This window comes from Apteryx mantelli, chromosome 2 (assembly GCF_036417845.1).
Source record: "Apteryx mantelli isolate bAptMan1 chromosome 2, bAptMan1.hap1, whole genome shotgun sequence".
NCBI classification, from domain to species: Eukaryota; Metazoa; Chordata; class Aves; order Apterygiformes; family Apterygidae; genus Apteryx; species Apteryx mantelli.
The window spans coordinates 116,384,214-116,407,445 of NC_089979.1; the positions used below are offsets into that span (position 1 = coordinate 116,384,214).

Sequence of the window (23,232 nt, forward strand, 5' to 3'; positions counted from 1 at the left end):
TTACCCTGGCATATGTGCATAGCCTACACATAAAGGTGTATACATATGCATAGGTATAGACATATACATGTACACACACATACAAAAACACACACACATATACAAATATATTTATTAGCACATGATATCAGCTGGTTTTTTAGGAAGCCCATAAGATCTAAACCTGGGGATTAAACATATCTTACACATACTCAGTTATGTTGTTTTTCCTCTACTATTAAAGAGGAACATGAAAAAGTTGGAAACTTACTGGCCAAGCCTGTCATTGCTTAAGAATGAGCACAAAAAAAAAAAAAAGCAAGCATACCATCAGAGGCACTGATTTCCACTAATTCTTTCTTAAACAAATTTGCTAATTATAAACATTTCAGAGGTACAATACATCTGGACACCTGCTGTTCTATTTCAGTTCTGAATCTCTTCCAGACTTATAAATCATTTCTCTTTATTGCCATTCAAGAAAAAAGAGCAGGCAAATGCAACACAGCCTAATCCAGTACACGCTCAGGGTGGGTCCTTTTCAGATTTCCTGGCATGAACAGCACCCGGTCCCTGCCAGTTCAACGCTGACTCTGACCAAATGTGTCTAGAGCAAAGACAGACACCACCAAAGGGATGGCAGAGGGAGGAGTGGATCTCATCCCTTCTAGCAATCCCACCCCAACCGGAGGGAAAATAGTGGCAATTAAGCAGGAAGGGTGGCGCAGAATGAATTTCTGCAAGAATAAACGTAGGAGAGAATTTGGGAGCCTGCCCAAGGAGGAAAGATAGTCCAGTGGCAAGAAGCTTCATCTGGAACAGCAGCAATTAGACTCATTCCTGTTTTCTCCCCAAGATTTCCTGTGTGGCTGGGTATAAGACACTTAATTAAGCTTTACTCTTTCCACATATCCAGTTACCTACAGGTATACTAAGCCACTAAGGCTAAAGCTCTACTAGTAAATTAAACTGGCCTCTAAAACAGGGTGGGGATGTGCAAAATGGGAAAGACCCTTCAAACCTCTTAACTCTTGGTCCTGGGCCGAGTTTGCAACAGTTGGCCCAGCCTAAAACTGTGCCAAGAACCGTCCATTGCCTTGTCCTCAGTATGGGGGGGGGGGGGAGGGGGGAATGTTTTAAAATAAAGAATGACATTATTTGTGCAGAAAACCAAAATTACTAAAGATCTTCATAATTCAGCTTCATGAAAATCCTCCTATACTTTATCATACCTGTCAGCTAAGCTTACGTATTTATGTGCAAATACTTAACTGCCTTTTCAAACACAAATATTTTCCCAAAAAGTCCTTTGCTTTAGAAAGGTGAAGTTTACTTTATCCTAGAAAAGCTTGGCCTCACTCACCCAGGGTGCAGCATCGTACCTAAACTCTCACTGCGAGTCAGTGGTACAGTTGGGAACACAACGTCCTAAACGTCTGACTCTTCTTATAACTTAAAAGCAGTTTTATGACAGACTGTTCCTGAAGTCCTGAAGACACTGACGCAATTAATTCTGAGGATATTTTCCTGTACCGACAAGGTGCCTCCATCCACATAACAGCAGGTGATTTTATTACAGTATTTAAAACAGACAGAATTCTAGCATACCACGTTTTGACTTCTAAGTTATATTTACTGGATATTACTAGAACAAATCCCCACTGTATTTGGCAGATCTTTCTCTTTCTTGGTTGACATGTATTTATACAGTGAGTATACAAAAATAAATGTTATAGTGCAAACCACTTGTGACGAACTAAACCAAACAAAGTTCTGAATACACATTAATTTCCCTAAAGTAAGAAGATTTATTAGTTTTTTCCAGTGGACAGAGGCAGCAACTGGATTTGGGAGGCAACAAGGAAGCTAATAGAAAGCCATCTTCAGGGTGGGAAGTTTTAAAACTCGTAATACTGACACACAGAAAAAGCAGAATCTTTGTTTCCCCACCCAATCTTGACCCATCAGAGATTTTCTGTTTGAACACGACTGAGCTGGCTAGCCACGTGCAACATGGAAAGCTGTAATCTGCTCCATATAGCCAGTCTCCACGTCTCCATCCAACAATTGTACAAGTTGCAGAGGCATGTATCAATACACTTGTACACATGACCCTTAAGTATTTGCTTTTGTTCCCACAAATAATTATACTAAACTATAGCAACCATAGTTTCTGGTAAGCACATAAAAGAACTGAGAAAATAAATAAGTCAGTTATAAGTCAATTGTTACTGTAACCTGGGCCAAATAGTCCCTCAGGCCAGCTTAATTACACTATTACTTCCTTTTGAAGTATCAGAGCCGCTTTTCTGACAAAAATGGGCAATATGTAAAGTTCCACAATTGTGTATTTTTTCAAGAGGGAATTTCAGTTAAGATCCATTTGCTCAGATCTGTTAGGAAGTTCAAATTATTTCTCATATTTTGATTGTTTCAAGGACAGTTCATTTAGGAACAGAAGCAGCCTCCTTCACTAAACAGTCACGGTTTTACTTCTTCTAATACAAGTATTTTGTAGTGCCTCACAGTAAAAGTTACCTTCTTTTAAAATGGATGATCAATAAATAAATGCATTTTGAACACCTCCCATCCAGGCACTCCTTTACTACTCAAGCTCTGTTCTGGTCTAAGCATTTAGTACAGGACCAGACTGTTCTCTCATAAACAAAATATTACTGATATAAGGGATGAATAACTGTCATAATCCTTTTCATGATTATGTCATCAGGAAGGGATACACCTTCCCACTGACGGTTGCCTACAAACACTATTTTCAAGCTGACTTCTTAACACATTGGAGCAAAGTCCTACAAAAAACTTCGTATGCTCAAGATTATCTCCAACTCTCTTGTCAAGAGGCCACCAGGTGGCTTTCCTACCTCCTTGTTTGTCAACAGTGGGGACAAAGGAATACAGGACAGTTGTACACTCTGTTTGGGAAGTCATGTGCATAAGTAAGGAACACCTGGTCATGACAACTAAAGCTACATCCCAGTGGAAGTGATCACGTCAGCTTTACCATGACTTTAGTTTAAATAAATTATATCTAGATGACTATAAAACCCACATGTTTGCAAGATCTATCAGCTTTCAAGTAGGTCTAGCAGACCTGAAGTAGAACTTTGAAAGCTGGAAGTCATCTCCTCTCCTGCCCTGTCAGCTCTCCCTCCCAGTTCTTCAGCTATTCGCTACTTCCAAATCCTTCTCACGCATTCACTCACCAAAATCAGCCACCTGAGCTTATTAGCAAAGCATCAACCTATAACAGTATCTTAATGGTGTCTTGAAGCAACAGACGCAATATTTCAGATTTAAAAATGCTACTTCTTACTAGTTCAATAGAATTTAGGATTTTTGAAAACCACACATCACTAGCTATATTTAAAGACTTCAGTACTAGCACTAATGTGTTTGTCCATCCACCCACACCCATCTTGCTGTTTTCAAAAGGGACATGTGATATCTATGCTTCTCTTAACAAGCATCCACCTTATTGCTAACCTGACCTGATGTTCAGAGAGTGCCGAGTACTCATCTATGAAAACAGAGCCCACTAAACCTGTCTTGAATTGGACTGCCACAATGCAAGGTCCTTCCAGAATCATTAGATTCTCTGAAAATGTAAATCCTTTATTACATAAACTTTGCTTCCTACTATGCCTCTTGGTCTTTAAAAGTAATTTCTACTTGCAACATGACAAGAAGCCTAAAAGAGAATGCTAAGCAATGATTTTCCCATGAAATCGATCTTTGAGAACTCTGTCACTATGCCTCAAGGCTACTCCGTCGGAGCTTTATCACCATGACTGCCACACTAAATCTGAAACTCTGCCCACTTCCTTGGCTGAAAGCATGCTTCCAGTCACACCCCACGTCAAAATCCTTCTCTTACAAAGCTAAGTGAACAACATCTGGAAAGCAAATGGAAAGGGATTGTTAAACCGGCTCCCTCTCATTCAAATTACACAAGAAAACAAGTCAGGGAAATTCCCAACATATTTTTGTTTCTGTTTATAATCTCAACATTTAGGTATTTTAATATTAACCTGAGACTATGCCTGCAGGGATAGATAGGACCTTTTAAGTTTAAACTCAGTGGTAAAGCACCCAAGCAGTTCAGTTCATATAACATTCCGATTTTCACCACACTGTACAGGTTCCAAAATTCGCTATACGAAGATGTGAACATACGAATTCCCATCATGTTTGCAACCATATAACATTTAGAAACTTAATACCCACACAAATCCCTCTTTATAAAAATAAGTAATTATTAGATTCAAATTTCATTCATTCATTTATAAAAATAAGGCATACTTCAATAAATACTCATTTCTTTAAGTACAAGGATTATAGCCAAATACAATTAAAAACACCTGGGTATCTGAAAAGGCAAATCTCTTTAAACAAGAGATTTTTTAAGCAATCTCTTTTAGCTGCTTTTTTTCCCAGTAGTATTCAAGGACCTGCAGACTTCAGCAGAATAACATATCCTTATGAGTAGCAGCAGAAAGAAATATAGTAGATGATGATCAAAGCATCACTTAATATATTGCTGACGATAAACTTCCCAAGGCTAAAAACCATATCTCACAATCCACTGTTAAAACCCTGAAACTCCAGACAGGCTTTTCAGGGTTTAAGAAAAAAAAAAGTTTCATATTCACAAGCAATGCCAGATCATATAAGCATGTTTTGGAAAACAAACTTGACTGGATATGACCCTGAGCAACTTGATCTAACTCCAAAGTTGGCTCTGCTTTGAGCAAGGAACTGGGTCTCCAAAAGTCCCTTGCAAGCTAAATTAGTCTGCGATTCTGACGAACAAGCGCTATGGCAAGCCACAGAACAAAGAAATCTGATTTCCCTACAGAGCTTTGAGCCTTATGGTTGGATGCTCTGCTGCAGCACGACAGGAGGTGGAAGGGCTGCAGGTTCCTTCTTCGGCAAATTGTCCTGCATCTCCAAAGACCAAGCTCAAACTAGAGTCTTTCCCTCAAATGGCCACTAACAGGGTCTCTCCCCTCGACATGACTGCCTGTTTTCATGAACCCTAAAGGAACATAATACCTTCAAAAGCACTGCCCTGATCACTCCTGTTGAAACCTGCCAAAACTAGACAACATTTTCAAATGATATTAGTGAGGTCAAGACAGACATGCAGCAGGATCACATACATTTCATTTTCTTAGGAAAAAGGTGGGGGGAGGAAGGATCTCTACCCTCTAAATAACAAATATTTTGGAGTCTAGGGAATTCTCTTGCTCTTACCAAAACCAATGACAAAAGGGGTTTTTTTGGACTACCTGGGAGCAAAATAGGACCCCATTAGTATATAGCTGCACCTATGCTTTCCTTTCTCTGAAACAAAAAAATCCTATTGTAGCATGGCCATCAATAATAATAGCAGGAGCAGGTTTCCTCTGCCACATGACAAGACATGAGGAGCCCTCAGAAAAGAGGGCAGTGGGCCGGGCAAGTTTTTCTTAATTCTGTCCCCTAGACACTTTTCCCGCATGCAGAGGGGCAAGTTCCTGTGTCCCCTCCTGCAGCCAACCCTCTAGGACTCTAGGACGAACAAAGCTGTGTCCCCAACTTTCTTTCCAGGATAAGTCTTCCAAGAGCATCACAGAGAACCTCCTACAGAAAGGGAGGAACCAAGACTTTTCTTTTCTCACCCTTTAGCACATTCAGTCTCTCGCTGCCTGGCACAAACAGCTTGAAACAAGCACGTGCCCACACCTTGTGCTGCCTACCAGCCTCCCTCTGAGCTTTGCAATCACTTTATACATCCACTTCTGCTGTCAGTGCAGAATTGGACAGAGTCACAGGCCTCCTAGGGGAAATAACATAGTGCAAACCTGACCTGGTTCCTTTGTGCTATCTTCTCTCCTTTCTTCCAGCGGAGAATGGGCTTGAGAGCAGGCAGTTCCTTTTCCTCTTTCCCTCTTTCTATCACATGTTCTCTGAGGCTGTACGCAGCTTCAAATACAATTGGAGATATCACGTCTTTGACTCTTCTCTGTAAAAGAAAATGAACGTAAAATTTACCTGTGACATTCTTGTTTAAGCAGATTTTTACATACATAAGAAGGTCAGCAAGAAGTTATATCACAACACTGCAGACAGGAAGCAGGCTTCTCTATTCCTCTCATTTTTCATGGTGCCAAACAGGAATAAGAACATTATATTAAAATGAGTCAAAAGATCAAAAAAAAAGGCAGCAAAAGATTAGGTATTCTTCTGGGACCCCTCCTGGTTCCACTAAAGTCATTGGAACATTTGTGACAGCTGTAAAACCAAATATTTTTCAATAAAACCAAAACATTTTCTTAAAAGATAAAATAAATTAGGGTGTAGTACCATTAGTGCTGCAAAATTTGGAAGCAAAGAGTAAATCATCTTCATCTGTGGGGCTTCTAAATCCTAAACTTAGACTGAGGTTACCTCAAAGAAAACTCCATGTTGCCCGGGGTTTTTTTTGCAGCATCAATGAAATGAATGAATGGCTAAAGGTACCGATGTGGCTATAAAATAAGGCTAAAAATATACAGTGGGAAGAAAAGTCATCTTTCAGCATGGGCCTGAACCCAAAATTTGTAACTCTCCCTACCGTCAGAGCAGTAACGCTTCCAGGAAATACAGCAAGTGTTTCAGTTTCTTTAGTTGCTATATTCTAGGCTTCATTGTAAAAGATCTCCCAGATGTATTAAATTGTGCCACGTTATTCGTTTAATGGGATGAACCTTTATTACTGATTGCCTCTTCTTGTTGTTTGGGCCCCAGCCACAACACTCATACCATTTGCCACAACACATAAAGCCTGAGGCCTGTTTTTTATGAAAGTATAAAATGTTGATTGTGCTCTGCTCTGTCTAGACTTCCAAAATCCAATTTACCAGAAAACAGACATAGCAAACATTCTACCTTTCCATAGGCAAACATTGCCTTTAAATTTTAGCTTCTTAAAACATTTCATGTGAATTCAACACAAATGAAATTGAGGAGGTAAATAAATACCTTAAATAACCATGACAAATCTTCAAATGGGCCAACTCCTCAACTTTGACTTGAAACCTGAATTATTCTTAGTAGTCTTCTCTGAACACAGCCTGCCAAGCACAACAAGTAATTTAGATGTAACACAATTTAAATAGCATCTTCCAGATGTGGAAGAGCTATGTACTAACTGGTCTTCTGATGACCCTGTTTGATCTGTCTCAAGGCAAACATTTGCTCCCTGCTAATCCTTTGACTAGACACAGACATCTCCTGAAACCAGACTAAGGCTAATTCACAAATCATGAGGTGAGACTGGTGAATAATACCAGAGACTAGGTTAGATGATGTTTAACCCTCCTCTACTCTCATGCCTCCAGCCAGCTCCTGACTTCCTTATCCTGTCATCAAACTCTGCCAATTCCCTATATCCAGTGGCAACCTAATGTACCTGAAGTTCAGATTCTGCCTTGTCTGGAGTAGTTGGTACCACCATGTTCTCAGTAACAAATACCAATCAACTCCAGAGACAGCAGCAGTGGTGACGGACAGAAGCTGGACAGCTATACGACCCCATTCCCACTGCCTAAAAAGGATGCTAATCCTCTCAAGGGAAGAAAGCTGAATGACTTCAGGCCCTTCAACAATCCCACCCCCCAAGGGGTAGGGGTTGGACCATACCAAGCTTACAAAATAACAATAGTAAAACTCACAGAAGCTATTAATTCGGCTCTGAAAGAAAATCATGTGTAATAACTTAAATGAGGATTGTATCAGCGTGCGAGAAGACTCCATATATGCAGAAACAAGACTATAAAAACCTATACCATAAAGCAACAGAGAAACACAATAAATCATCAGGCAAATCACCACCTAATCCAATTGTATGCAACCAACTGTGTAAACACTGAGCAATTAAAAGTGTAGGCAGTCGACTAAATTAAAATCCACCTATAGTTTTTCTAGCTCTGTTACTGCAGTATGGCAAGAATAAGTGCTTAATGACTTCTAAGTGTTTTAATATGATCTTGCAAGGTTCAGTCCAATGTCCTTTGAAGTCAAAAGACAAGTTTCCCACTGACTTCAATGAATGTTGGAGTGTGCCCATATTGTTCACTGGTGTCTCTTTCTGCTTTATTTTAGTGCTGAAATTGTGACGTCCAGCAGCTAGATTAATTACATGTGTGGATATTCCCCCACCACAGCCCTGGGGAAATGTATTTCACATACCCACTTGGTTTTAATTAAAGATGAAAGTATGAATGCTACCCAGTTATTAATTTTGCCACATGTTCAATCCCTTCTGCTCACAACCCTACAAACACAGAAAAGCCATTCTGTGGGACTTTTCTTCAGTAAGACAGAGACAAGACAGTTCTGTTTCACAGGCACATCACAGACTTTCTAGAATATAAGCACATAATGAGATTACAAAATATTTGCCCAAATGCAATTTGGAGAATGATTATTTTAGGTTGGAAATTCACCCAGCTTCTTTCTTGTACAATCTACCAAACCTACTACCTCTAGTGTCTCAGTCATGTACTGATGATACAGCCTACAGATTTAAGTGTTTCTGATACCTAAAAGGGAGCTCAAGGGTTGCAATAGCAGTCGGGTTTGAGGAAAGCACTCAAAAATCCTTCAAATCAAGGAGACTACTTTAGTGGCTTTTTACATCAATTATATGTCCCTAATTAAGTGGATTTTGACAGAAGAAATAAGTTCCACAAGCAGCCTTTACATATATCTACCTTTTTTCACCTTGACACTTCTATACTGCAGAATTGTCTATGCTTCTGCATAATGAAAAAGTATTTCTGGCAAATCATAGCACACAGATAGCATGGCCCCATTAATCGAAAAACATTTGGGAGGACATCAAGCAAGTGAAACATCCAAGGGGTTCATATTATCAACAGAAACAACTGGGTAACAAGGTTCAGTGAGTAGTAATTATAAACAACACACATGCACAGACTACAAGACACTGTAAACTGCTGCAAGTTTTCACTGCGCCTGAATTAGATCAGGGACCGAAAGCTGGATTTCCCACGAGCCATCAGCTATCCTATGCAGTTTTCTTGTTCTCACAAGCAATTTCTCTAAATGATTTTTTTTTTCCTACTTCTGACCAGGTTTCATTCTGGACATAAGAAATTTTTCTGATAAGGCTTTTGTGGAACTCTGTACACTTCAGTCTCGGTAAATTATCCTTCCACCAGCGTAGCTTTCTGTAATGGAAACAGCCTTAGCCTGCTGTATTCCTTAGTCTGGACCTTTTATCTTTTCCTGCAAGGCACGCTGCATGACATCATTCTGATTTGAAGAAAAAGGTGCTTTGGAATGAACAAGTTGGGTGTTTTTCAAGGGTATTACAGGGCGCACCCTCCTTAGTATCTAGCATGCACAAGGTCAATGCAAAGCCAAAGAAATCCAGAGTCCTAAAAGAGCAGTCTTGCTTTTCAGAGCATCTAAGAAAGCAATAAGGTGCTTAAAGAGTTTCAAAAGACACTCTGGTCCTGAAAGCTTAAACGAATAGAGAGCATGCTTACCATTTCCTCTCCCGAAACAATCATCTCAAAAAAATACATATTTTTCAAATGCTGTAGTAGAAGCCGGGCACGGCCATAAATTTCTTCCTTTTTGTTTTCTGGCTTAGTGGGAGAGAAAAAAGCTAGTGAGCCTCTGCTAGATTTACGAGTGCATTTCTGTTTGGCTTTAATACCAAAAGCTCCTAAAAACCTGAAAAGGAGTCACAGAGCACTGGTCAAACATCGGAGCTAAGGTTCTGAACATTATTTCTAATTCCCTCCCTAAGGCAGAGCGTGACCCTGCTAAGAAACCACTTTCCGTGCCTTTCCCAGGCATAGGCTCAGATGCATTGTGATGAGATAAATACAGGCACAGATTGCAAGACACACTGCCTTGTCAGGTGGCCACTGCCTTCTCCAAACTTCGCTTTGGGCTACCAAGAGCACGCCCACACCACAAACTCAGGTAAGTTTGGATGGAACAGGCTAGGGTTTTATTTGAGGGGTGGGATTTACTCTCGCAGTAAGGTAACTCTCATGGTGTGAGCAGCTGCCAGAGGAGCACATCACTAGCTTTCTTTCGGCTCATCACCACAACACAGTGAGGAGACTGTGCGTGAGCCCAATCAATCACCGCATCTAATCCACTTTCTTGTGCAAGGTGAAAGTCTCCAGCACAGGCTCTGGAGAGTGCCAAATTCCATCTTTAATTATGGCCAATGGGCTGAGAAATAAATTGAGATGTAAATAATCCCTTCAATCTACAGCAAGAGTCCGGCAGGAATAAAGGATAAAACGTGACCCTTGTAGAGCAACAAAACATCCGTGAATATGAAGTCATTTTCATTATCACTGAGCAAAGAAATAGATACAACTATCAGCACTACTTCTATGCCTGCCCCTTGCTTCTTCTCCTCACCCATGTCTTTCTGGAGTTTCTCTCCTCTTTCCCTTTGTGAATTTGCTCTGCTCTGTCAGCCCTTTTCTCTACTGGCTTGATCCTGAGGGCATCGACCCCTGTATAATTTCACAGCTTTTACCAAACTCAGTACAGCTTTTGAGTACTTCTGAGAATTAAGCTTTGTTTAGTTTGATGACTAAGAATGAATTCAAGAACCTAGCTTTTAAAACACTCAGCTTGGAACTTTTAGTCTGAACATACTTATTTCAAGTTTTAAACAAGCACTAATAATAGACTATAGGCATTTTTACAAGCTTAAATACACACAAAATAAATTTGACAATCTGAGTTTAATAGATAATGTATTAATGCAGTAAAATGTATAAAGCCATCATGTTAATTGCTTATCCAGCATAACACTTTAATCAGCTCACAGGTCACTACCACCTTAAGTCCTAAACTCAGTGCCTACAGATAAACAATTCCTTGCTCAATGATACCAAAAATGACTTACACCTCCTCTGACCTTCAAAGCCAAAGGCCAGCACTTCCACATTTTATCAAATCAAGTATCAGCTGTAGATTTTAATAAAGGTACATTATTGCTTATAAATCAATGAGACTGCAGTGCATGACTTTAAAATAAATTACCTTCTCCCATCATCTCAGTCTCCCTCCCTAAACTGTGAGTCATTCAGGACAAAAGATTTAAGTGCCATGCAATTCAGTAAAAAGTACCACTGTGACAGATTGACTTAAACTGGAAGACAGATCTGCATCCATTTCAGAGCAATGAATGCATCATCTCATTCCTGTACCTGCAAATGAGTAAGTGGGAACTTAGCTTACATGCCCTTTTCCTTGCAACACTCACTGTAGAAAAGTCCAAGTTTTGATCCCTCAGTGGCAAATCCTGGTGTTATGGCCAAATTACTGTTTTCAACCTTCTATTAATCCCTGCACCAGAACAACCACCTCTGCCTGCAAGAGAGCCTTTCTCCAACCTGCATTTACTTTGATAGGGACGTTCTAGGACTTGCAACAATTCATTTCAGATCATTGTAATTCCAGCACTGATATCTCCCACTGCAAGGGCAGACAAAACATGGTTATGCCAAAATCTCTAGAAAAGATCTAGTTTCCATTCCGCACATGAGCTATATTTTTATATATTATTCATTAGGCATTACTTCATTTAAAGGGGGAAAAACCCAACTGCAAACTCTGTTCCAGAGATGAGGCAGAACTCAAAGTCTACTCTGGTTGGCAAAAGCTCATTTGCAAGATTACTGGGAATTTTTTTGTGAAATTAATAGCATATGAAAGCAATCAAAGGCCTAATGTTTCAATAATACATGCTTCTGTTTTCTTTTAAAATCTAGTGACAGCTGCAATTCAACAAGTAGGCAAATCCCCTTTGTTGCTAGACTTCAAACATTACAAGGCTTCTGAAAAATCCCAAAGTTGAGAGCAGCAAATAAGAGCAAAGGATTTGTAGGGTCTCACATACTCCAGCATCATTTAGAGTTACTGTCTGAAAGAAACAGAGTGCTTCCTTTGCCTCTTTTCAAATGCGTTAATCTGGCGCACAACTTTCCATCAGGTCAGCAGGCCCTCTTCTTAAATACTGATAATGGGAAAGACATTGCAGGAAAGAAAAACACAGGTCCTGGCAGACTCTTGTGCTAAATAAACACCAGGCGCCCAGGAGCCCACGTGCTGGCAAGGACACGCCGGGGCAGCGAGGGAAGAGCTGCGAGTCCAACCCCAGCTGGGTACAGTCTCGCTCAACATTTAAGTAAGCCTGCTCACCACCCTCTGCCAGGCTTCCCACTATCAGCTTGCCGGTGATAAAGGTATTACTCATGTTGACACACAAGAGATTGTGATCAATAGCATAAATATTCCCTATCAAGGGTTACAAAGACTTAGCACTAATATATGACTGATTATCCTTCAACAATGATCAGTGAGAAGAAAAGCCACTAAATGCCATCCAAATGCAACATAATTTATTAGTTTCTTAGCTCAGCCCTTGATTTTACAGCTCAAGACTAAAAAATACATGATGACAGTATGGTTTCAAATAGCCTTTTTTCCCACATTCTATCTATAAATTTGATTGTTAGGTCTTTTATTGGGCCTAACTTTTTAAACTATGTTTTTATCACCCATTCCTTTGCCTCTTTTACAGTTCACTTTTAGTCTTTAATTTATGGGGGGGGGGGAGGGGGTTAGATTAAAAAAAAATAGACTAAAGAAAATTCTCAAGTATCTAAAAACATGTTATTCCTTTCTGAAGAAAACACCACTCAGACATGAAGCTTTGTAGGGTACCAGGGTGGCTATAAGTGATCTCTGCAACATATGACTGCAGTACTGACAGCACTGAGATACGCACAATTAGAAAAGCCTGAGAGCGGAAGAGTATTTGTAAAATGTAGACCTAAACTTAGGTGAAAAAAGAGAATCCAAGAAGGCATAACGGGGTAACAATTTCAATATTTATTTATTTTAATCTCTTTCTGAAAGCATGATATATTTCAGCAGGGAATTAAATGCTGAATTGAGACAATAATTAGATCCAGACTCTTCCTGCACATATGTAACCCTATCATATACTTGTCTTTTCTGCTGGAGTTACCACATTTTATATTCTGCTGATATGAGATTTTATTGAAACCAAGCTTTAAAGAGACTTCCTTAAATAATGTCTTAAAATGCATCAGGCCCAGAAATTGAGTTAATCCAACAACCTGTCTCTCTGTATACAGAATTTCCCTCCAAATCTGATGTATAAACTAAACACACAGGTCTGTCTGGATGCAGCTGTTAGAGGAGAAGGAGTCTAAGATCCTTGACCCCTGGACCACAGGGTATAACACAGGGTATGTTATAAATTCAAGATGTCCATCGTGGTATTGGGGTGTTGGTCAAAATAGCACAGCAATGTTAGCATTCATATACCACATTTTGATTGCTCGGTCTCTCACTTTGACTGTATACATGTATCTAGGGATAAAACCAGCTGTGCACACATGTCATCCAACAAACCTTCAGTGCAAAATCTAACGCACAAGCTGTCCTTGGAGCCAGGGGCTGGTGTCCAGGACTGGCCCTCCCAGCTGATTCCTGAAACTACAGCCCCAGGAGGTCAGGAGTCCTTGCTGCTCGCCTGGATGGTGGCTCAAACTGGAGGTGCGGAACAGGCCTCCAGGTCCCGGCTCCCGGTTAGTGGGTGCTTGTAGGCACCACGTGAACAAATCTCTGCCTGAACTCAACCTGCTTCTCTTACACAGCAGCGTGTAAACTGCTGAGCTGCTACATAAGAGAAAGCAGCCCTCTCTCCTTCTGTCCTCTCCCCAGATGGATTTTTCTTCTCTGTTTTCGAAAGAAAGGGTGAAAGCACCTTTGCAAGAGCATCCCAAGAGGCAATGGACAAGTAACTGAAAGGCTTCTCCCAAAAGCTGTGCAGACAATGCAGAAGCCCCAGGGAGGGCTGGACAATAAGATGTGCTTCTGTGTCTTCAGTGTTTCCCACAGACTATCAGCTTTCAAATAAGTCGCTGGCTCTAAATGCCTGCTCCCTTTTCAGGGGTGCCTATTAATTTGTAAGGGGTGTAGGCACCTAACACAGATTTATGTGGATTGAGACAGGATCCATACCCCTTCTTGGATCTCAGTCCTAGTGCACATTTTGTCTCATGTGCTCGTAAAACACATCTCTCATATCTAGCAGGTCATTTGGAGGTACCATACTATCAGTAGGTCAAATATCTATGGACTGAATGAGATTATCCTGCTGCATTCCCTAGATTTGCAGCTTGAGAAAACCATGGGTTTGTACTGCCAAGCAGATGTCCAGATGTTCCTTTATCTCTAACCCTGATCTCTCAAGTGATCAGGTAGCTGAACATCTCCTAAAAGCTGAGAGAGTGAAGGAGTAAGACGGAAGATCTGGATGGCTATGAAATATCACAATAGCAGCAAAACAGAAATATGTTGATTGATGCTTCATTTTAAGGTACTAGATCTGAATGCCTGACAATACGGTCTTATGATCCCGTGTGTCAAAAAGCCTTTCATCACTTCAGCTTTACTAGAAACACATGTATGGAACAAATGCAAATGTTCTACTTAAGCTCAATGTCATAAATAAAACAGCAAAACAAAAAAAAAAAAAAGCAGCATTTTGTCAGTATTGAAAGCAAGCAGAATCATCCTCAATAAAAGAGGACAGAGAGATGAAAGGTTATCATCAACATTTTACTGACAGTATTTTAGCTCAGTTGAGCAGAGCTGATAGAAATGGTCCTTAGAAGTCCTGCAGAGAAAGCAATACACTATTTAGCCTTCTTGCCTGAATGCATCCAAGAGAGAAAGGTTGAGTGCATAAGAGTAATTTATTTGCAGTGACATACTATTGAGATAAGAACAGTTTACTTAAGAAATCTGGAGGTATTTACACACAAAAATATCAATGCTTCTTTCAATCACAGGAGAAGACATAGCTCTCATAATAGGCAGCAGGGAGGAGTGTTGGAAAGATACAATCTAAATCTGTTCTTCCACTATTAAATGGAGAAGATAGTGTTTATTAGTATAACCCTCTTGAAAGCAGAATTTAAAATCAATATGGGTAAAAGGAAAACATGTTACAATTGTCTGTTTTGCCACATGAATTTAAAAACCTAAGCAATGCTCTACCATGAAGTCTGCTTGTATGGTTAATATCAGAATTCACACTTTACACCATAGACACCCAGTAGACCAGCTCAGAAAAAAAAAAAAACGTATTTTCCCTGCCTTTGAAGTACACCTTTTATGTAATTTTCTTCTTTCATCCTACGTGGATGATATTACACTCTGCTTAAAAAGGTAAGTCAAGAGTTGGAACTTATGGAAAACTCAATGTCTAGAACCAGAGGAAGAGCAAGAAAAATTATATTTGAAGAATTTAGCAGATCAGAAAACAATTTTCCATTCATGACATTCATGTGTAAAAAGATTGGTTAGTATAAAATACTACTGCAAGCCTAGAGCCAAATTCACTTATGCAAGCCCCCCCTTTCTCAGCATGGAGTCCCATGGTCTTGTGCCAATCCAAATGCCAGCTGCTACTGAACATTTTACAGTTAGTAAAATTACAGTTACTAGTGACAATGCCTAAAGACAGTGGAGGTGAAAAAGAAACAGGGTTGGTAGTAAAAAAATAAAGAAATAAAATAAAATGGTAGCTAATAAAAATGAATAGTCCTGGTAACTTTTTTGCTGTAGAATGTTTAACAATAAATACACCGCAGTGGGAAATAAAGTGCAATAGGAAGACCCAAAATTGTAGAATCATGGACTAATTTAGGTTGGAAGGGACTTTGGTCATCCGGTCAATTACCTTTGCAAAGCATGACCAATCTGAAGTTAGATCAGGTTGCTCAGGGCCTGGTCCAGTCTGCTTTTGAATATCTCCAAAGACAGATTTCATAATTTCTCTGGCCAACCTGCTCCAGAGTTTGCATATCCTCCTTGTGAAGGATTTTTTCCTTATATCTAATCGGAATTTCACTTGCTGCAGCTTGTGGGCATTGCTTCTTATCCTTCCTCTGCATTCCTCTGAGAAAAGTCTAGCTCTGTCTTCCCTATAACCAGCTATGAAGTAGCTGAAGATGGTAATAAGACCTCCCTGAGCTCTCTCTTCTTTAGGCTAAAAAAGCTCAGCTCCCTCACCCTCTCCTGGTATGCCATGAGCTTCAGGCCTCTGACCATCCTGGTGGCCCTCTACTGGACTTGCTCCAGCATGTTAATGTCTGTCTCCAATTTTGGGCTCCTCAGTATAAGACAACACTCTGCACATGCTCTCAAGGGCTGCACAGAGAGGGGAATAATCGCTTCCCTTGATGAGCTGGCTACGCTCTTGCTAATGCAGCCCCATACATGGTTAGACTTCTTCACTACAGGGGTACTTCGGTAACTCATCAACTCAGTGTGCATCAGGACAGAACAGAGTACTTCCAGGAGGATAACATGGTGTTATCAGAATCCTAGGGAAATGACCCATTGGTATAGTATAGCATTGAAGAAAAAAAAAACAAAAAAACACACACACGCACACTTGTGTCTGACTGACCTTTTCACTGATAGGACCATGCAAAGTTTGTAACCTTAGTTTTTACATGGTATGAAATCAGCTACAGAAGTTTGGTTGTATAGTCTTCATGGTTAGGGTAATTCTCATACTGTTGTCCCTCATGGAGTTAGTATGCATTAATACAAATTCCAAAGCAGAATTGTCTCCAAACCATTTAAAATGTTTCATTTTATATTTCAAACCTGGATTTTGGGCATATCATTACAGGAGACTGTTTTGCATAGCATTGCTCTTTCCGCTTCCTTAATAAAACAAATCCAATATAATCTTTTAATTACAAACTGAATTCTTAAATTGTTCAAAAATAAAACCCCCTGACATTTTTCATTTTCATCTGGGAAAGTCTTCTCTCAGGAATTCTCAAAGAAATCTACATATTTTTCTAAGCGTTTTCACTCTGACAAAAATAGCGTATCTCATCTAAAAAAGGAAAATAAAAAAGACCCATTCAACCAGCTGTGATGATCAGAACATTCCATGCCAATTAGGTAAGCACAGTTAAGTAAAAGTGATACCAACTTGCCCAGTCACCAATAACGCACATATATGTGTTTACGCATGTGTAAACACGAGTAAGAAAGAACATATTTAATTTCACACTGCATCTTGACATCATTAATAAATTCATGCTTTTAAATGAGACTAAGAAGCAAATGTATTTCAATGTGTTTTTCACAAGTGTGACTATTTAAGCATGTAATACATCCAGAAAGGAAAATCAATGATAGGTAATTAAATGCAATGCTCCAACTGCATGAAAGCATATGACAGGAACATTGTGAAAAATGAAGGAAACTCCTTGTGTTCTCTGGGTGGAATTCTGAATTTAGGACCAGCACTCTGAGCTCTTCATTCCCCTGCATTATGGCTTCAGTATGTACATATGAGCTGTGATATTTGAAAAGGGTTAGGGAACCATATTGTACTAGAAGTAATGAATCTCTAAGGATGACAAATTGCCATTCGTTATTCTGTCACTTAACCTAATTAATCCCATTATTAATTCCCAAGAACTAATATTATTAACCAAATAATACCACGGGGAAGAGTCTGAAGGAAACACCCATTATATAGCACATGCATTATAGATGACGCCAAGGATATTTGGTCAGGCTCCAGGTCTCCTGCACACAGCTAAATCTCAGCACACTGATGACCACCTCAGCATCATCCTGCCTTGGTGTCATCTCCTCCCCCATCACCTTCCTCCTCTTTGCCTGCTCCCCTCTGATTATCTGGACGCTGCTCCCCCAGCAACCTCCTCTCTACAGGCTCCTAGACCATGCTCACAATCAACACTAAACTTAAAAGAAAAAGAAAAAGGAATAGGAATATATTTCAGGAACCTTGGGGTTATTTTAGCACATTTAGGTCTGAAATGATGACCAGTTTGAAATCTTGCCATTCGTTTCAGATTTTTCCCCTTGTTTCACTGAACATCTGCAAAGAGACAGAGCCTCTGATGTTCTCCTGCTCAGCGACCATGTAAACAGATACGGCTGCCTGGGTCGCGGAGATGCCTGGCCTGGGAGGATACTGTATGATGACAAAGGGCAATTGTTTAAAAATGTGGAAGGGAGCAGGATGAATGAGTGTTTCTCAGGGGAAACAAGGAAAAACAAAACTTTCCCTTTGAGTTCCAATGGTTTTAAAAATAAACAAGGCAAACGTTTCTGCAAATAAGTGCTAATAATACAGTCCAACAGATCAAAGCTGAGAGCTTTACTCTGAAGGTGGAAGTACATATGCATGGAATGAAATAAATGATGATTTAAAAATGCAATACTGCTTTCACCATTTTAGCATTTTAAATGAATACAATTAAATGCATAGATTGCCACTTTACAGATCTGCAGCCTGCATTTGGTTACTTTCAATTATTTTATATGTTACCCACTAAGACGGGAATTCTCACCCTAGCAGAAGCACTTCCTCAAAGCCACAGCTCTCACATTCACGAGATGTAACACTTTGGGGGCATCAGAAATTTACAGCCTACATGGAAGACTACACTGGAAAAATATGTGATGAATGTAAACGAATGGCTAGAATATACTACGGAGCAAGGGAAGAGACTCCAGCAGAGCCAGGAAAGGGTAGAGTTAGCCCATACTCAACTGTAGCCCCTCGCAGCTCATCAGGGCAACCTGAACACACACAAACCCGCAGGGAGGCCTGAATGAGAATATAACATAAACCAACTGAGCATAATCAAGAAGAAATCAGCAGAAGTAGGTGTGTGTTTTATTATTTTTTTTTAAAGGAAGAGACAATATAACAAAAAATCACAAGCAGCTGAATTTACCTGCACTAGACATTGCTTATTTTACAGCTGTACAATACTAGGTAGAGTTTTAGCTGGATCTGCCCAGTTTACTCTTTTGAGCTGAAGCCTTCTCTTTTTACCTAATGGAGGTAAAGCCAACTAATCTCACCCTGAGAGCTGATTTTGCTGTGTATTACACATCGGGCTGAGTCACAGCACCACACATGAAGTGCCAGAAAGAAAAGAGAGGCCGAAGTGTCATATTTATCAGACAACAGAAATACTCTTATGATTCCATAGATAATATGTTGTCTAGCTTTTCAACAACTGCATCTGCGAAATGCCCACAGTATGCCTTAAAGTGTGCATCAGTAGCAGCCAACGGCGCCCAAGGAGCAGAAATACCTTGCGTTGTATTTCATTGCAATTCATGCTGTTGGGAGCTTGACAGTTTCATTCGCTAGTTCTACTTTTTCACTGTAGAAAGCAACTTTTCATTAATCTAGATGAGAAATTACAGCACACGGAGCATGGTGTTACATTCTCCCCTTCTTCCACAGCTGCTCTCCTTTGGTGTCACAGGAACAGCCACCACTATGTCTCTACCGCAGGTATTTGCATGGCGCCCCGAGCTGGCTGCGCGCTCTGCAGAGGGTCGGGATACAAAGCCGATCTCTCTCCCCAAGCAGCAATCCATTAAAATAATAGAGCCAATACCGGGGGGAAATGCACCTTTACAAGTTGCAGGCATGAGCCATCTGGAGCCTGTTTGGTGCTAGGGGCTGAGTACAACGGTGACGCTGGCCAACGCAGAGCCCCAGCAGCCTGCAGCTTTCGGTCATGGCCAGCCGGCAGAGGTGCTGCTTGGACCTGCCCGTTTCCACCTCAAAAGCTCTTTACCGCCTTCCAGTTTGGGACCATGCAGCACTGTATTACCGCGCTTACGTGATTCAGCTTTCGAGGCTGCATGTGCTACAGCGCTGGGCTCAGAAGCAGCTTTGTAGCCGTGCTCAGCACCAACAGCCATAAAGATATTTGCTGTAGATATAAAACTAGGTCAAAGTTGGGGTCACTTCATTTTAAGGGGTGAAGTCTTTCTTTAATTTTCTTACTGCATAAACTTTTGGAATACATTTTTCCAGGGTTTGCTCATTTCCAAATTGGCTGGGGCACAGCGCTGAGGTAAGAGCAGAGCAGAGAACAGTAAGAGCGTCGGGGGGGGGGGGGGGGGAATAAAAATATCAGACAGCACAAAGAGCAACCACTGAGGCCAGGGGGTGCTTGGAAATAGCTGCGAATGCATCAGAACGGAGGAATCCAGACCTGGGGAAGAGAAAAAGGGAAGGAGAGATGGAAAATCAAAGCCACAGGCCAGGACAGCCAAGCTTTCTGACCCTACAAGCGGCACACACCAAATCCTGCAATTCACCAACAGCAGCCTCTAAACACTTGGTCATATTTGAAAAAAAACGGAAGAAAAACACCTGTGCAGGACGTTTCAATTCCACACGCAAAAAGAGGCTTCTTGAAACAGCTACAGGTCAGAAGTGTCCATTGAACTCCCAACACAGCTTGCTCAAGCCCAAATCACTTTGCATGGCTTTGCCTACACTTGGACATTTACCAGTAGTATTTTATATGCACAAAATTATGCTGGGGACATGTTAAATATATACCCACTGGTGTTGTCAGGTTGCAATATTTTCACCTTTATCTTAATTTCTCTATTACTTATTCAGAAATCCTATCTGCAGTCCCAGACACCAACCGTTTCCTGCTCTTTATTACCCCGCTGGCTATGGAATTTTGTCCTGTCTATTTATCTGATTTGGTACAGCTTCAAAAAATCCAGCAAGCAAAACCTGATATTGCTCTGTTATAATTTGTCCCTATTTTATCAACAGGAGACTCTCTCAGACAAATACTGAGGAAGTAATGATGCTCCTTGAAATTCTCCTCTTTGTAAAAATAAATGATCTCAAGAGGCAGTAATAAGCAATTGCATCGTTCAGTCTGCCCACTTGTATATCCCAGACATTACATATCATTTGTTAAACCTCTACAGGAAATCATTTGTTTAATTATAGCATGTTGTCCAGAAATGCATATAGTTTGGTCCTGTAGTAATCACTCTTGAACTTAAAAGTCCTGGGTCTGGCTTCTTTAAGTGCATGTGGCATCACCTTTTAGCCATAGCTTTTTTGTTGCACCTTTCTCTGCTAGATTACACAGCCCTTAACTGTGAGCAAACTTCTCCTAGGCCCCTCTTGGCCTTCACTAAAATAAACGCCGTGACCACTTCAGATTTCTAAGCAAGGCCTTCATTTTGACTCTTGAGCACTTTTTACAGCTGCTTCCAACATCTTCTAAACAGAAGGTACCTCATAAGGGAGGACAGAAGTCTAGCGCTGGCCTCAGCAACAGTCTATACAGAAGAATCACCCAACAGTAGTTCTCTCTGTTTATATATCCAAAGAACTCATTACTCCTTTCTGCCAATCATCATGCCGGGAAGTCATGTTAAATTATTAGTCTGCTATGACCCTTTAATTCTCTTCAAAGGCCCTGCTTTCCCTGAGATGAACCCCTTCCCCCTCCGCAGGTGGGACCCGCATTCTTCGTTCCTGCATGTATGACCGCACGTTTAGCTGCATTGAAATAAATTTTGCTTGAGTGGCTCAGTTTAGTAGCTGATCCAAAGCACTTTTTATAAAGTTCCCTACCCTACCTTTTAACCAACTATTTTTGTGTTATGTGCAAAGTGTAGAAGACTACATTTGGTATTTATTTTCAGATCCTTAATGACTATATTGATTAATTTTGAGCTTTCTATTGACCCCTGAAGAATGCCACTAGACGCAGTCCCACTTAACCCTCCACTGACAACTCCTTTTTAGATCAGCCTGCTGTCCAATTATTAATCTTTTAATATATTGTTATTGTACAATGCTTTTCCGTTTTGTCTTTTATAAGAGCACCTAAAGTGCTACATAAAATTGCAACCCCATATTACATCCTCACAGTTACCTTCACTGAACAATCTCACGATTTCATTATTAACTCATATTTTTTATAACATTGTATTTGTTCCTTTAAAATTCCTGGGCAATCACCCAACATATTGGCATTTCCATTATACCACTTGTACAATGATGTCAATCTATAGTAGTTCAGATCAGCTTTTCCATCCTCTTTTGGTATACTGACACTTTAGAACCCTTAATGCTTGCTGGAATTTCCCTTGCTTTGCAAGAATTAGGAAAAGTTAACAATATGGAGCCAAAGAGCTCTTCAGCCAGTCCGTGGGACTCTTAGGTCTCCAGACCATTTTAATGTGTTTATTTCTGGTAAACATTATTTGACATCCTTCATATTTACAAATGTATTAAAAGCACAGCATAACCTTCATGCAAGATGAGCACATTTTCTTCCTCCTTTCAAAATGCATAAGTATTTAATTAAGCACTTTTGCCTTTTCTGCTTGAACAGTTTTATTACCATCATCAAATGACGGGCCAAAATTATTACTAGGATTTATTTCATTAATGCACCTCAACTTTATTCTGAAGAGGCTGTTATCACAGAGGAAAAAACTCCCACATAAATTCGAGGGGAAAAAGTACAGCTGCTGCACCGCAAGTACTGGTGCCCCAGTCACAGGTCCCATGGAATAGCCAGGCAATATTTCAAAAATGCTTTATTATTTTAGAGGACAATACAGGAACTAACATGAGTTGCAAAATCTCTCTGAAATTGCACTGCACCTCTTCGTTTGGGTCTCTAAAGGCAAATGGGTATGTCAGAACAACTCTCAGCTTCTAGCTGTCCAGATTGATTTCATATGTGATAGCTTGAAATCTCTGCAGTCTAAAATCATGAAAAAAGCACAACTAAGAGAAGTCTGAGTTTCATAAGGCATACTATAAAGGACTCGCAATACTGGTAACTGTTTGAAGGCAAATTTATACCCTGGATTTACTGGTATAGTGCAAGTTCAGTAGAAATAAAGCTTTCTACTAGGAATGGAAAAATGTCTTTTAAAGAGCTCCCATGCAGCATAGTAGGCGTTTAAACCTAGATGGCAGAAACGATTTACAACCACCCACAGGTGATGTGATTCCTTTTAAAAAGACCATAGTCAGGCAAGAAAGAACAAAATGAGACCTCATAAGTGACCACATGAAAAGAAGAGGCTTACTTAGCTCTGTCTATTCTGCTAAAAACATAGATTTTTTTATTTTATTTTTTTTTATTTAAAGTGGGTGGAATTCTCTTTCCACAAAAGCCTGTTTTTACCACTGTCCATCAGTAAAGCGGAGGCTTCTCTCAGCATATGACATTTGAAAAAGGAAACAAAAAGGGAAAAATAAAGATCGTATTACGGTAGTAGGTATCCACCTCCAGCAAG

At 40.2% G+C, this 23,232-nt stretch overlaps 1 protein-coding gene across 10 annotated transcripts in view; it reads right to left on the reverse strand.

Moving 5' to 3' along the window:
- ITGA9 (integrin subunit alpha 9) overlaps window positions 1–23,232 on the reverse strand; it is a 236,284-nt gene that overhangs the window by 106,054 nt on the left and 106,998 nt on the right. For all 10 annotated transcript variants that reach the window (XR_010883442.1, XR_010883443.1, XM_067291286.1 and 7 more), the window contains exon 16: window positions 5,846–6,001. Coding sequence is in view for 8 of the 10 variants with exons in the window: in XM_067291286.1 (XP_067147387.1) it covers window positions 5,846–6,001 (156 nt within the window). In the remaining 2 variants the exon portion in view is untranslated. The remainder of the gene's footprint in view (window positions 1–5,845; window positions 6,002–23,232) is intronic.